Here is a 16,821-nt window from a genome sequence, read left to right on the forward strand (position 1 = left end):
TATGAAGCATCTATGATTGAAAAGAAAAAGATGTTTACAGCTAGGGGTATGCCAAACATGCTGAGGCACAATTCTGAGCTCATATCACATTGAAAGGGATCCAAATTTGAATTAGTGAAAATCTGAGGAACTCGCAAATTAAGTGAAAAGTAAAAATAGCCAAGTCCTGATCAATTTTCAGCTGACTGTTAAATGAACTCATTCTTGATGCTTGGTTACTGAAAAATAAAAAAGGTCTAGATAAGGGAATTGGAAAACAATACTTACTCTGACTTCCGGCCAGGTACTGGCTGCAAAATTACAATCAAGACACTTGAACCCCTGCTCTCCTGCATGTGCTCTCTTATGACTCTCCATCTCTGCTCGACCATGGAATGAGGCAGTACATATTTTACAGGAAAACTTCTTCATTGAAGACGACTGCAGGTTTGAATCAACTTGTGGAGATGTGATGTCACCAGTAAACTGGGAAATTGAAAAAGGAAATGCAAATCTTTAACTTTCCCTCTAAAAGGGGACAGAACCCAAGTTGGGTGGTTCTAGACTACTTCCTATGGTGGTCCAAAGTGCTGACACAATGAAGTCACCCCCAAAATACAAACAGCATGTCTGCAAGGGTGAAGCACGAGAATAAAATATCCCAATGCTGCAGATCTCTGCTGTCACAAAATAAAACTGACGTTTTGATAAAAACATCCAGAATTATTTTTCTAAATAAGATAGAAATAAAACACACCCTTCAAGTTTGTTCGTATTCAATAGGTTAACAAGAATGCAAAGTACTGGGCTAATGGTAAGATTCTTGGTAGTGTAGATGAGCAGAGAGATCTCGGTGTCCATGTACACAGATCCTTGAAGGTTGCCACCCAGGTTGACAGGGTTGTTAAGAAGGCATACAGTGTTTTAGCTTTTATTAACAGAGGGATCGAGTTCTGGAACCAAGAGGGTATGCTGCAGCTGTACAAAACTCTGGTGCGGCCGCACTTGGAGCATTGCGTACAGTTCTGGTCACCGCATTATAAGGAGGATGTGGTAGCTTTGGAAAGGGTGCAGAGGAGATTTACTAGGATGTTGCCTGGTACGGAGGGAAGGTCTTACAAGGAAAGGCTGAGGGACTTGAGGCTGTTTTCATTAGAGAGATGAAAGTTGAGAGGTGATTTAGTTGAGACATATAAGATAATCAAAGGGTTAGATAGGGTGGATAGGGAGAGCCTTTTTCCTAGGATGGTGACGGCGAGCACGAGGGTGCATAGCTTTAAATTGAGGGGTGAAAGATATAGGACAGATGTCAGAGGTAGTTTCTTTACTCAGTAGTAAGGGTATGGAACGCTTTGCCTGCAACAGTAGTAGATTCGCCAACTTTTAGTACATTTTAGTCGTCACTGGACAAGCATATGGACGTACATGGAATAGTGTAGGTTAGATGGGCTTCAGATCGGTATGACAGGTCAGCACAGAGGGCCAAATGGCCTATGGCCTATAACATGTTCTATGTTATCTTCACATATCCCCAAATAATAGGTTGCAGTTGGTTATTTGCCCAGGGCCATCACCACCAAACCTACTCATGAGCCAAGTAACCTTAGTTTCATGATAATATGAGACTTGAACTACAAGTCAATATCCCAACAGATAATTCGCTGGATAATAAAATGTGAGGCTGGATGAACACAGCAGGCCCAGCAGCATCTCAGGAGCACAAAAGCTGACGTTTCGGGCCTAGACCCTTCACTGGCCTTTTTTACGTCTTATGTTTGCTGGTATGCGTAGGGCAATAGGGATCAAGAATGGTTTAACCTGATCTAGATTTGCAGCAAAGTTGTAGAGAATTCTTTCAAACTTCAAACTAAACGCTTTCAGCATTACATAGCAAACTGGAAGCAAAAATGGATTGTGCCAGAGTCCAGAGTCCATCGATGACAATACATCTAAATTGCGTCAGGCATGGAATGTATTATCGTTTGAAGGATGAATTCAATCCGTCAAATCAACACTTTATAATGATGGAATAATTTGTCCTTGGGTGACACAGTGTTTTGTATAGTAAGAGTAATGGATCTCTCTGATGGAGCTGCTCATGCTAAGTCAAATGATATGTTGTATTGTACTGGCAACATGTTGTAACATGAGCTGAAAATGGAGGAGAGCTTCTGAGCCCCTTTCTAATTTTGAAAGCAATGTCTTCAAGGAAAGCTGTCTGTTGAGACCATGGAACCAGTTTCATCCTGCTTTGTCTTTCAGGTATGCACAGTGCAGTGCCACTGGGGCCAAGGAACCTTCCAGTGACTTTGAGGTCACTGAGTAGATATTTTCCGTTGCTGAAAGAAGTTTCCTTAGACTGGCAGATGCTTGTAAATGTTAGTTCCTCTCGGAGAAACTGCTGTTGTATTTTGTGACTTCCATTAACAGTACTATTTTGGGTTATTGGATGTGAGTAAGTTAAGATTTTTGTACAATACTTCCAAGTGCAAGATTGGAATACAAGAAATATATGTGGAGACATGATTTTTGTTCATTCTATCAAATACAAGTCACATAGAGAAAGATAGATTCTGGCTTAATGGCTGAATACTTCAGTATTCTGCACCTAAACCAAAATCTAAATTTAACAACTGTGGACTCAATGTGCACTCACTGACAGGGTAAATTAGAGACAAATATAATCTGCATTTCAATATTGCAGCACTCTGATTATGATCCTTTGCTATTCATTACCATCATCTATAGGAGCCACTTCAGCTAAAGTTGAAAGGGAAGTTGGATACTAATCAGTGTATCAAGCTATTTGTGGGATTTTCAAAGTTTTATTCTCGGAATGAGGCACTGGTGAAATGGTGGGAATTTTTGTTGAACCACTGCAATTCAGATGCTGCTCTTTGTGGAGATTTAACATAGCTGGATGCTTGTTACAACACTTCAAAAGATCAAGCACGCTCATGGTCCAAGTGAGAAAGACAGCAGCTTATCTTTCTCTAAAAGGACATTAGTGAAATAGTTGACTTTTAAATGAAATTAAACGGCTTGAGGTAATTTTTACTGTTATCAACTGGTTTCTAGCTTATTTTTAATAAAACTAAATTCATATTGTCAAAATGTTTTCTGGATTTGTAGTCGAGTAACATTATTCTGCTGCCATTAATTGGTGATGCACACTTTAAGACAATGAGGAGAAAACCACATGGAATGGAGAATGCTGGATCACATACCTCAATCTGTTGAAACTGATTCCCCTGCATGTTGGTCGTCATTATGAAGTGACCATGATGCTGTTTTAACTCATCACCACTGACTACCACAGTGTGAGCAACTTCACCACTGCCATCTGAGCCACTGAGAAGGGAAAACAAAAGTACACATAAGCAGTGTCACAAATTTACACTGATAACTCCAGGAAATGCATCACAGTCTTGCCATCATGATAATATTCAGGGCAATGGTTGAGACTAGTATATCACACTATCCAATTTTTAATGTGATGAGAAGCACAATACTGAAACAAGAAAACAAATCAGCAGATTCAACAATTGTTTATTATTTGATGTGTAACTTTTTAAAAAATATATAAAAAAGGTCTAAATTTGCCATAGGATCTCCACACATACATTCCAATCCATGCATATAGTGCAAGTGTGAAAAAATAAAACATATGCTTATCATTCAAGCCATGTTTCCTGGTTGGATTTGGAAACTCAGTTATTTAGTTAGCAATTCAAAATCCAAAATCATCAATAAATGATATTGTTTCTCAATGAAATCCCCAGCAATTATAACGAAATGGCAACGTTCAAAACAAAAGAAAGCTCTGAATAGAGTTGAAGAGAAAACAACACATTCTGGTATTGCAGGTTTTGACCATAAAGAAAAAAAAATAGGAGCAGAAGTAGGTCAACTCAGTCCATTGAGACAGATGTGCCATTCCATGAGATCATGGCTGATCCGACCATCCTCAACTTACATACCTTTCCCTACCTTCCCTTTGATTAAAAATTGTTTATCTCCACATTGAATATACTTAACAATCCAGCCTCAGCAGCCTACTGCAGTAAAGAATTCCACAAATTCACTACCCTCAACAGAAATCCTCCTCTTCCTTGACCTAAATGAGCAAGCCATGAATCATTAAAGACTGGATACAAATAATTCTAAAATGAACTGTTAAAAAGGGAAGATACATGCTGAATAGAGATAGTAGGAACTGCAGATGCTGGAGAATGTAAGATAACAAGGTGTACAGCTGGATGAACACAGCAGGCCAAGCAGCATCAGAGGAGCAGGAAGGCTGACTTTTCGGGTCGAGATCCTTCTTCTGTACTGAACAATCTTGAACTAAAATCGGTTCAACTTTTTGATGAGTTAACAGAATAAAGTAGGCTATTACAGTGGATGTGGTACTATGTACTTCCAAAAGGCATTTGGTAAAGTGCCACTGAATGGGCTTGAAGCAAAGTTAAAGCCTACAGAAATTACAGAGGCAGTGGCAGCACGGATACAAAGTTGGGTGGGAGTGTTAAGGAACACAGTGAACAACTGTATTTCAGACTGGAGGATGTTTTATAGCAGGGGACCTAAGGAGTCTCTACTAGGACCATTGCTTTACTTGGTATATATTAAAGGACTTGGACTTGGGTGTGCACAGCATCATTTCAAAATCAGATGACAAAACTGGGAAGCAATAGGAACTTTGAGGAGAATCATGACAGATTGCAGGAGGGCAGAAACAGATTGGTGTAACTAACAGATTTGTGTTGGATGACATTTATTATAGAACACAGATGTGATGTGATATATGTTTGGTTGAAAGAAAGTGGGGAGGCAAAACAAACTTAAAGGAAATTCTACAGAAGGTGCAAGTATAGAGAGAGACTTGTAAAGATATCCACACAGAATGGTAAAGATGACAGGGCAAGTTCAGAAAGGTGACTAAAAAAGTATCCGGAGCACTTGAAATTTCAGCTCTAAAAAACAATTCTTCTTGTGAAAACAAAAAACAGATGATTTCTTATTAGCACTGTTTACTTTCATGTTACCTGTAAACTGTGGCGGCATGTTGCATTTCCTCACTTCCTGGTGTGACAACATTGTATTCTGTCCCATTGGTGTAAGGGTTGATGGTGACCTGTGGAATTCCAGAGCTCTCTATGGTTGTTGTTTCGTACATTTCCTGGACCACAGTCTCACCATGTTCTCCCACGTGCAATGTGACAATTTTGTGTTGGGGTGACATGGTCAATTGCTCTTCTTCACGGTTTTGAGGTTCCTGAGAGGTCTGTTCTTGGACTGTACTGTCTGATTTCAGTACAGCTACCTGAGTAGGAGGATAACAAACGTGTGACAACCAAAAATTACGACAACCAATTGTACTCAAGTGTTGCCTCACATCTTTTATCCTATATTTCACCAGTGATACAATATTTTGGGTCCAATATTAATCTTTAATTAAATGCAAGCAGAAATCAATACAGTAACATATGGGTGCTCTCAGGACATGTATTATAGATACTCCCCATACTCTGGTGTAATTAGTTTGAAGAACAGCACAGATCTCATTTTGGAGGAAAATATTTACGCCAGGAACAGACATTTTTACAAAGAGGGCTCAAATCTGACCACCGTGGGGACACCCGGTGTTTGGTTACCTGCTAATGACAATTTCCATCATCACTTATTACCAACAAAACATGGGAAGTATCAGTACTACAGAATTATACACTGCCTGAGCAACAGGTTGGCAGTGAAGTAGATAAAGTTTAAACACAAAATTAAGGGATTGCACTGTAAATTAGAGACAGTGCAGCCAAAAGAACCCATCCGCAAGTAGTTGCAATAGGCCTTCAATTTCCACCAAAGCTGATTCCTTGAAGCCATGGACACATACTGCTTCTGTCCTGCTGCTGCCTCATGGCCATCCCCAGGGCCTTAACATTTTTACATAAAGTTACAACTTCTTTGATAAGATGATTAACTCTAAACTGTCAGAATAGAATTGTATTATTTAGAGGCCATGCAACTGAAGGTGTAGATCAGTTCAAATTGTAAAAGAATATCCAAGAACAAAAACAAGATACCCCAAAAAAACTCAAAAGAAAGCATTGTATTGGCCGAAGTAGAAGCAGCTGGAAAGTGCCAAGAAACAACATCCTTTGTGTCACATCTCAGCATATAACCAGATATAGCAAAACTCTGGCAGGAAGTTACAGTTCTTGATGGGCAGATTTTCAGCTGGTAAGAGTGCCAATAAAATTCCTTGGGTGTCCTTTGCACAGCCCACACGAGCATTCATAGCTTGAATGACTGCATAATCTCCCAAAAACTCAACTGAGGAAAATATGCACTTTTCTACAACACGTGAATTGTTTAAAGTTTGCAAGTTATTTCAAAGTTTGGCACCTGTAATGAGTTTGTAACCAGCTCCCTCGGCGTACTCATATTCAGCAGGAGGTCTAGAGCACTTTGTGCTGTGATCTCAGAGGACTCGCTTGTACCTGACGAGCAGAAGATTGCATATTTATTCATCATACTGAAAACAGAATGAAATGAGAACATTCTCAATACATCTTTTTCTCCCCCAAATGCAAAGACTGAGATTAGACATTTATCAGACATTGAATTAGAGGCTGAGACTTATCTGCCACACAATATGACAATAGATTTCCATGCAAATTCAGAAGGATCAAGAAATACAACTGCTAAGTGTTGTTAATTCAATTTTGAATGTGCTTGATATTCCCAACATCAGAGCAGAAGTACACAATCTTCAAAAGAGAAGGCTCAACAAGTGTACTTGTGCATCAAAATCGCTGTCTGTTTGGGAAATTTGTTTTCAAGAAAATGCTCTCCCGGTCAGCCTACCATTTGTAGGCTCCATAATCTTGATCTCATGCAAAATACATGATACTTTTTTTCAATCTGGCACTGAACATCCTCAGTCCTGTTTCAGTGATTCAACCTTGCCATCATACCTGCTGACTTCTGCGGATTAAAATCCTCATCTTTGGATCAGATTGCATCAATGACCTCACCCCTTCTCATCTCTAACTTTCAAAGAGCTCTGAATTCCTCCAGCTTTGGTCTTCTGTGCCCCATCCCACAAAAAATAAACTAACCCAAACCTCCTCATCAGCATCTTCCTTCATTCTGCTATTCACAGGTATGCAAAAATCAGTCATCATGGCCCAGAAGTTCAGAAATTCACTCCCTATCTCAGTCTCTTCTCTTTTCAGGCGCTCCTTAAAAGCCATCATCTTCTTAGGCTCGGTGACAGTTTTTATCTCAATCTGACAGAGAAGCTTCTTGCCAATTTTGCATTGGAAGAGACTACACCAATCTAAATTCTGTGTAAATTTTAGGGACAGTTCTTTATATTGGAAGGATCGCAGACTAAGAAAATAAAAAATAGATTAGTTACTACAGTTTAAAAAATGCAACAAGCAGTCACGTACCCTGTTCATAAATGATTGTGGCAGTTCCTAAAGAATCCTGGTTGACCATCGATGTTGGAATAGTCTGGTAGGTCAAGGGTATCTAACAATATAAAAACAAAATTTGAGATATGAATTTTCTATAACCTTGAGGAAAATAATTACAGCAAGGGAACTGAATCTAGTCCCGAACGGCGTACAGCTGGATGAACACAGCAGGCCAAGCTGCATCTTAGGAGCAGGAAAGCTGATGTTTCGGGGCCTAGACCCTTCATCAGAAATGGAGGAGGGGGGAAAAAGGGTTCTGAAATAAATAGGGAGAGGGGGGAGGCGGATTGAAGATGGATAGAGGAGAGGATAGGTGGAGAGGAGACAGACAGGTTAAAAGAGAATCAGGGATGGAGCCAATAAAAGAGGAGGTGAGTGTAGATGGGGAGGTTAACAGGGGATAGGTCAGTCCAGGGAGGACAGACAGGTCGAGGGGGCGGGATGGCATTAGTGTAGGCAGGGAATGGGATGTGGCCTAAGCCCTCCTCCCACCTCAAGCCACACCTCAACTTCCTACCCACTAACCTCATCCCACCTCCTTGACCTGCCCGTCCTCCCTGACTGACCTATCCCCTCCCTACGCTCACCTTTACTGGCTCCATCCCCGCCTCTTTAAATTGTCAGTCTCCTCTCCACCCATCTTCGATCCGCCTCCCCGTCTCTCCCTATTTATTTCAGAACCCTCTTCTGCGCCCCCATTTCTGTTGAAGGATCTAGGCCAGAAACGTCAGCTTTCCTGCTCCTACGATGCTGCTTGGTCTGCTGTGTTCATCCAGCTCGACACGTTGTTATCTCGGATTCTCCAGCATCTGCAGTTCCTATTATCTCTAGTCACAAATGGTTTAGGTTTCTTGGGATGAGAGAGAGAGAGAGTCTGGAGATTTAGAAGATGGAGTTGGCTCACATATGATATTCAAACACTTGCTATTTTGCATATGACTTGACTGTAACATTGATTTATTGTGACCCTAAAGCTCTCAGTAAATTGCCAGATTAAAACTTCACTATTTGGGGATACTGTACGGATGTTGATGGAGAAAACAGACCAACTTTTATATAAAACCACTTATTTTAGAATAGATGCTACCACTGACACATACAGGAAGAGTAGGAAAAATTTAACGTGTATAACAGGTACTTGGGAAGTTCCCAAATTCCCATTTTACAGAAGGCAGTGGGCGAAGGGCATTTAATATGATTAGAGGTAGATAGATTCTTGCTTGGCAAAGGAATCTACGATTATCAGTGGTAAACAGTAACTTACAATTCAAAGCATAAAATATGACCTATTGAATAGTTGAACAGGCTAGAGGGGCTAAATGGTCTATTTCTGCTCCTATTGTGTATGTTTCAGAGATCAATAGATTTATTTCCATGCATTGTTATGTTTATGGATAAACAAACCAAATTAGTACACAGCAAGATACCACAAATGGTAACTGAAAAGAAAGAAGTGAACTTGGCAATAAGCAGTGAACACGATTAGGAAACATCGCTGCATATCAATAAAAACATGACAAGATAATGCTGTTTGAAGATGGGATGGAAAAGACAGGAGATGAAAAGGGGAAAGGAAATTTTGTATAATAAATGAGTTTTATAAATGAAGACTAAGAATAATTAGTGTTAACAAGGTGTAGAGCTGGACGAACACAGCAGGCTAAGCAGCATCATAGGTGCGGGAAGGCTGATATTTTGGGCCTAAACCCTTTAATCAGAAGGGGCATCTGATGAAGGGTCTAGGTCCAAAATGTCAGCCTTCCTATGAAGCTGTGTTCGTCCAGCTCTACACCTTGTTATCTGATTCTCCAGAATCTGCAGTTCCTACTATCACGAACAATAATTAGTTTCGTTATCCAACGCTATTCCCGATATTAAAGCAACAAGAAATAAAATTGGAGAAATACCATTTCAGAACACATTGACTTTAGAAAGTAGATGCAAGCTTGCAAGGTCAATCCTCAAAAACGACCAACTGAATTAGAAAGTAAATAATAAAATGTGAGGCTGGATGAACACAGCAGGCCAAGCAGCATCTCAGGAGCACAAAAGCTGACGTTTCGGGCCTAGACCCTTCATCAGAGAGGGGGATGGGGGGAGGGAACTGGAATAAATAGGGAGAGAGGGGGAGGCGGACCGAAGATGGAGAGTAAAGAAGATAGGTGGAGTTGCAATGGGAGAGAGATTCCCTGAGGTTGGTCCGGAGGGAGGAGGGTAACTTCTTCAGGTTAGGCATCCCTGGAAGAGGCTTCGCAGTGAGGTTAAAATAGTATCAGAGATAATGGGGACTGCAGATGCTGGAGATTCCAAGATAATAAAATGTGAGGCTGGATGAACACAGCAGGCCAAGCAGCATCTCAGGAGCACAAAAGCTGACGTTTCGGGCCTAGACCCTTCATCAGAGAGGGGGATGGGGGGAGGGAACCGGAATAAATAGGGAGAGAGGGGGAGGCGGACCGAAGATGGAGAGTAAAGAAAGGCTTTTTTCCGAGAGATTGCTAGGGAAAGTTTGACATTACAATGTAAATATATGCTGAGGATTATACATTTCTCTCTGACAGTCTGTTGACAAGAGATAACACTGAATCTCAAGAATAATGCTGTGTGCGCCACATCACTTCTTCCCCGCACCCCACCCCCCAAGTCACCTGCTGGATCATGTTGCTTTTCACACAATTGCTGTATTGTGCACACAATACAGCAAGTCAAAAATGAAGGTTAGATTCTAAACAATTAACACTCAATGAATTCCTGCATTAAATTCATTATCATCCTCTTGTTAACTTTCATAAACTGCAATCTACTGAATTACAGCATTAGAATATGACAGCTTTTCTTGTCATTGACAGATGGATGAGGTTCACAGGATTAAAATCATGAAGTGGAGCCAGTTTTTTAAAAAAAATTAAAAGGGGAATTAGGATTTAAGTGGAAAATTTAAGAATTAATCAAGAATGTAATGTTACCACTGCTCTCTGGCAAAAAAAGGACTTCAAATAAAAAACAGATATGAGTAACAAGTTTGTTGAAGAGATGAAGAATTTGTAACATCATTCACATATAAATCTATGGATAGCTCAGAGCTTTATAGGTTAAAGGAAACAACAAGCTAGTTATGAGCCAAGATAGATAAAAGTAAATGAAATGGAGGGGAATTTAAAACAAATGAGAAACTTAAAGCATTAATAACAAGTGAAAACTCCAGAAAAGCTAAGGAATACAAACAGACGGAGGCCATTCAGCCCATTGGGCCTACTCTTTCAACCAAAACACAACTATGGCTAGTCAAAAACCTCAAATGTGTTCTACCCCACATCCCTTAAGTCGTTGTTGTGTAGACAGCTGTCAATTTCGACTCTGAACATACTTAAAGACTGAGTTTCCAGAGTACGCAGAAGTAGGGAATTCCAATGATTCACAACATGGAATTAATGTACATTTTGGACCCAAGTGGCCTGCCTGCGGTTTTGAAATGTGTCTCCTTCTTCCAGACTTCTTAGCCATAGAAAATATCTTACGTGTATATATCGTTAACTGTTACTTTATGCGTTTTGTAGGTTTCAACAATCGTATCCCTTTATTCAAAACTCAAAAGAATACAAGTCCAGTTTGCCCAATATTTCTTTACAGGGCCTTGCTGGGATTGTAGGAACACGTCTGGTGAACTTTTGTCCCTCTATGTCAACAGTATCCTTTCAAAGATAAAAGGGGCAGCAAAACTGCAAGTACTCAAGGTGCTGTCTGACCAAGGTTCCATACAATAGAAGACTTCACTGTTCCTGTACTCAAATTCTCTTAAACAAAGACCAGCATATCATTAATCTTCCTAGTTGCCTGCTGTACCTACAAGTCAATCCTGCATGGCTGATTGATTGAAGACCCAGGTCCCCTTGTACGTTTCTAATCTCTTACCATTCAAGAAATACTCCACACATCTGACTGTCTTACTTATATTCAATCTGTCATGTTCCTGCTTAAACATGGAGGCTATCCAAATCATGATCATCAAAACAGATAGTGCCATCTAGCTCCATGTCAAAAATGACCAGAAATATTACATTTGGTCCCCAACTCTAAATCATTGATATATATTGTACTATATACTGCTGTATCACCCACTCAAGCCTTGCAGTGTCCCACCTGGAAGTCTCAGCCTGCTGAAACAAAAATGGAGGTATCGCTTAAATGGAAGGACAAGGGTAAGAAAATTTAGTATATATTTTTGTATCTTAATGAACAGCAGTGGTTTGTCAAAATGAGAAAATGGTGAATGTAAATTTATAAAATGTAAATACTGTAAAATGATCATTCTGGTCAGAGGGTGATTTTAGAGTTCATAAAAATCAGATTGATCATCATAGGCAAAAAAAATGCATAGGTGAAATGGGAAAATGGGCAGAACTGACGTAATTTAATGTGGTTAAATAGGAGGCAATGTCTCAAGGGGTAAAAGCCAAAAAAAAAAGGGATTTCAGGTACTAGTGGATAGTTGCACTGTACAACAGCAGTAAATAAAGTTAGCAAATCTTTTAACGCGCAATGTTAAGCAATGGGACAACATTAAACACAGTGGTTTAGTGATCAGCACTTCTACCCCACAGCACCAGACAATCAAAGCTGGAATTGGCCTATGTCGAGTTTACTCATTCTCCCAGTATCTGTGTGGGTTTCACTCCGGGTGCTCTGGTTTCCTCCCTCAGTCCAAAGATGTGCAGGTTAGGTGGACTGGCCGTGCTAAATTGTCCATAGCGTCCAAGGATGCACAGGCTAGGTGGATTATCCATAGGAAATGCAGGGTACAGGAACAGGTTAGGGGGCTGAGTCTGGGTGGGATGCTCTTTGGAGGGTCAGTGCAAACTTGATGGGTCAAATGGCCTCTATCTGCACTGTAGGTATTCTGATTCAACATAGAATCATGGGGCATGGAAGCAGACTGTTCAGTCTAACAGTCCATGCCAAACATTATCCCAAACTGAACTAGTCCCAAAATGCGCCAATTGCAACTTCCTCACGAAGTTCATTACACATGCAAACCACCCACTGCATTAAAAAAAAGCCTCTCACATCCTTTTAAAATCTCCCACCACTCACCTTAAAAATGTGTCCCCTAATTTTGAAATCCCCATCTTAGGGGCTATTAACTCTATCTATACCTCTCATTTTATAAACTTCCAAGGGGACCACTCAACCTCCATACTCTAGTGAAAAAAAGTCCCAGCCTATCTAGCTTTTCTTTATCACTCAGACCTACCATACCCAGCAGAATCCTGGTAAATATTTTCTAAGCCCCCTCCAGATTAATAATATCCTTCCTATAACTGGGCGACCAGAACTGGACACAATATTCTGGAAAAGATTTCACCAGTGTCCTGTTCATCCTCAGCAAGATGTCACAACTTCTATACTCAAAAGAACTGAGCAATGAAGGCAAACATGTCAAATACCCTTTTAATCACCCTATCCAAACGTAATGTAAATTTGAAAAGAATTATGCATTTGAACCTCTTGGTCCATCTGTTCTACAACACTACCCAAGGCCCTACCCTTAACTGTAGAAAACCTTACCCTCGTTTGTTGTACCAAAATGCAATATCTTACATTTATCCAGATTGAATTCCATCTGCCATTTTTCAGCCCATTGACCCATTTGATCAAGATCCTTCTGTCATCTTAGAAAACCTTCTGCACTGTCGAATAGGCCACAACTTTGGTGTTGCTTGCAAACTTACTAACCATGCTTTCCATATTCACATCCACATCCAAATCATTTATATAAAAGACAAACAATTTAAGACCTGGAACTATTCCCTATGTAACACTGCTGATGACAGGCCTTCAGGCTGGAAAGCACTCTCCACCACCAGTCTGTGTCCTGCTGTTATGCCAAATATGTATGCAATGGCAAATCCCACGTGACCTAACTTTGAGAATTAGTCTACCATGCAGAATCTTGTCAAAGACTTCGCTGAAGTCCAAATAAACTAAGTCTACTGCTCTGCTCTTAATATTTTTGATAACTTCCTCAAAAGTCCTAATCAAGTTTGGGAGAAACACTTTTTCCCCCCCCTCGCACAAAACCATGCTAATCAATTTTTGCCACTCTGAACGTCCATAAATACTATCTTTTGTAATCACCTCCAATAAATTTACCCACAACCGAAGTAGGACTCCCAGGTCTACAGCTCCTCGGTTTCTCCTTATAACCTTTCTTAAATGAAGGTACAACATTAGCCACCCTCTAGTCATCAGGCACTTCACACATAGCTACAAATAATGCAAATCTTTCTGGAAGGGTTCTTGCAATTCCTTCTCTTATATACAAGTGGATTGTAGATTGTCAAAGTTTTTGCATACCCAATCTGTAACTACTTTACATTTGAAAGGGTTATGAAGAATGGCAATTGGTAATTGGTTATGTGAACTCCAGAATGATGTAGTTTTAAAAACAATTGAGAAAAGAAGGAATATCTTATTGAACAAAATTCTAAATTTGATATAAACCAAACTCAGTAAACTATGATAATAAAATGTGAGGCTGGATGAACACAGCAGGCCAAGCAGCATCTCAGGAGCACAAAAGCTGACGTTTCGGGCCTAGACCCTTCATCAGAGAGGGGGATGGGGTGACGGTTCTGGAATAAATAGGGAGAGAGGGGGAGGCGGACCGAAGATGGAGAGAAAAGAAGATAGGTGGAGAGAGTATAGGTGGGGAGGTAGGGAGGGGATAGGTCAGTACAGGGAAGACGGACAGGTCAAGGAGGTGGGATGAGGTTAGTAGGTAGGAGATGGGGGTGCGGCTTGGGGTGGGAGGAAGAACAGGTTAGGGAGGCAGAGACAGGTTGGACTGGTTTTGGGATGCAGTGGGTGGAGGGGAAGAGCTGGGCTGGTTGTGTGGTGCAGTGGGGGGGAGGGGACGAACTGGGCTGGTTTTGTGATGCAGTGGGGAAGGGGAGATTTTGAAGCTCAAGAAGTCCACATTGATACCATTAGGCTGCAGGGTTCCCAGGCGGAATATGAGTTGCTGTTCCTGCAACCTTCGGGTGGCATCGTTGTCGCACTGCAGGAGGCCACAACCAGCCCAGTTCGTCCCCTCCCCCTACTGCACCACACAACCAGCCCAGCTCTTCCCCTCCACCCACTGCATCCCAAAACCAGTTCAACCTGTCTCTGCCTCCCTAACCTGTTCTTCCTCCCACCCATCCCTTCCTCCCACCCCAAGCCGCACCCCCATCTCCTACCTACTAACCTCATCCCACCTCCTTGACCTGTCCGTCTTCCCTGGACTGACCTATCCCCTCCCTACCTATCTTCTTTTCTCTCCATCTTCGGTCCGCCTCCACCCCTCTCCCTTTTATTCCAGAACCCTCACCCCATCCCCCTCTCTGATGAAGGGTCTAGGCCCGAAACGTCAGCTTTTGTGCTCCCGAGATGCTGCTTGGCCTGCTGTGTTCATCCAGCCTCACATTTTATTATCTTGGATTCTCCAGCATCTGCAGTTCCCATTATCACTCAGTAAACTATGCACAGTATTCTAACTGGGGCTACAGACACAATGTATTACAGTAAATAGGAACTTTAAATTTGATTACTTCAGACACTGGTGAAATGTACAGACAGTGAAAAGAAACATTTGGAAGCAAATAGCAAATACTACCCCCAAATTCAAGAGGAAAACATAGGTGTCTTTGCAATATTATTCTCTTTAAAAAAAGCTGCACGCTCTCTTGTAAACTGCATTCACAGAAACACTGAAGAAGATATTTTGTCTAATTTGTTGCCTATGGGGCCGGGGAGGATGAACATAACCAAACAAACATTTAGTATCTTCAGCAGTATCCATTGAAAAGGAATAATTGTTACAGCCATGATGATACATAATTTTGAATTGGGATGGGAGGAGACATGGTTTTTCATCTTTATGTGAATAATGTTATTTTTCAGCAAGAATTGACAATATGAATCAACACAAGTTTTCAAGTAGAATGGGGCTTCAGGCAAAATTTATTTGGTCATAAGGTTTTAAGTTAGATGTCTGGAGCCAGTTATATTTACATCGTTCAAAATTACAGTAGAGAAATGTTGGCAAAGAACAGAAAGAGATCTGGAAAGTTCCACAAAGAGATTATTGGAAACAATCCCACACCAATGCACTCACAATGGTATCTCGTATGCTTTCCTGTGTAGACTGCATCTGCTCATGCTGTTGTTTCAACTCTTCAATTTGCTGCAGAGTGAAGAACGGACGACGTCTGCGTGGCGGCTCTTCAGGATGGATCTTTGCCCAGTCTTCATAATACTCCTGATGGCGACACTGAACATGCAGCCGCAAGTTCTTCTTGTGTTTGGTGTTAAAGTGGCAGAGGTCACATGAGAATGGCTTCTCACCTATAAGAACATACATTTAATACTAATTCCTTCCCAAAAAAGAAAATTATTCAGACTGTTAGACCAACTCTATTCAAAATGGTGGAAAATATACCAATCAAAAATAATGTTCAGGAATGTGATTTGTTGATAAGACTATAATTTCATTAATAATAATAATAAACTGCAAATCCCATTAATGTACACACAGCAGTAACTGCACAGAACATAAAAGGATTATTACAGAATAGTCTTTTCAATTTAAAAAGACTTACATTTGAGTGCATAATTTACTGTTAATCCTTTACCAACCACCCTTTTTGACTAATCCATATACAAATCAGACAACTTCACATCACCTTCTCCAATTCAATCTGGCCTCCATTACTGCTGTACCACATCAAAATGCTCCTTTCAATTTTTTTTTTTAAATATTTACTCAGTAACTAGGGTGATTTTTAACCATTTCTCATTACAGTCAAAAATATCCAGGTAAATCTTTTACAATTAAATAATGTAAAACTATTTTTCATAACCACAGCAAACACTCAAATTTTCCCAAAAACAGCCATTCACAAGCAGTTAAGGTGCAACAACTCTATATATTTAAATTTTCAAGTTAGATTGTACACTATTCAAGATTAACCACTTTAAAAAAGTTAGCAAATACATACAGCTCTCAGTTGCAATAACCTTGTAGACTCAGTCATCCCTAAGTGGAAAATACCTTATTAAACCACAGACTTAAACTATGAAAGCTTTTTTCAATTCAGTGGCAATTTGTCTTATTAATAGTTTGGGCAAAGAACATAAAATTTGATAAATTTACCAAAGCAAAAACAAACTAAGCAGTGGGGCACAGTATTACAATATCATCATTCAGATACCACCAAATAGGATATTGTTCAGGCAATTAGCTCTTTCCTGTATGAATTATATAAAATACATAGAGACTTGTCTTATCAGATATATACATTTTCACATAAAGTAC

At 40.3% G+C, this 16,821-nt stretch overlaps 1 protein-coding gene across 1 annotated transcript in view; it reads right to left on the minus strand.

Moving 5' to 3' along the window:
* Window positions 1-16,821, minus strand: part of LOC125461541 (zinc finger protein 335) — a 112,116-nt gene that overhangs the window by 16,276 nt on the left and 79,019 nt on the right. Inside the window, exons 30-35 of the mRNA XM_059652649.1 lie at window positions 15,622-15,846; window positions 7,440-7,521; window positions 6,388-6,482; window positions 5,028-5,305; window positions 3,207-3,330; window positions 268-465 (exon numbers count right to left, since the gene is read on the minus strand). Coding sequence (XP_059508632.1) covers window positions 268-465; window positions 3,207-3,330; window positions 5,028-5,305; window positions 6,388-6,482; window positions 7,440-7,521; window positions 15,622-15,846 — 1,002 coding nt within the window. The remainder of the gene's footprint in view (window positions 1-267; window positions 466-3,206; window positions 3,331-5,027; window positions 5,306-6,387; window positions 6,483-7,439; window positions 7,522-15,621; window positions 15,847-16,821) is intronic.

The sequence above is a fragment of the Stegostoma tigrinum genome, chromosome 19 (genome assembly GCF_030684315.1).
Source record: "Stegostoma tigrinum isolate sSteTig4 chromosome 19, sSteTig4.hap1, whole genome shotgun sequence".
NCBI lineage: Eukaryota > Metazoa > Chordata > Chondrichthyes > Orectolobiformes > Stegostomatidae > Stegostoma > Stegostoma tigrinum.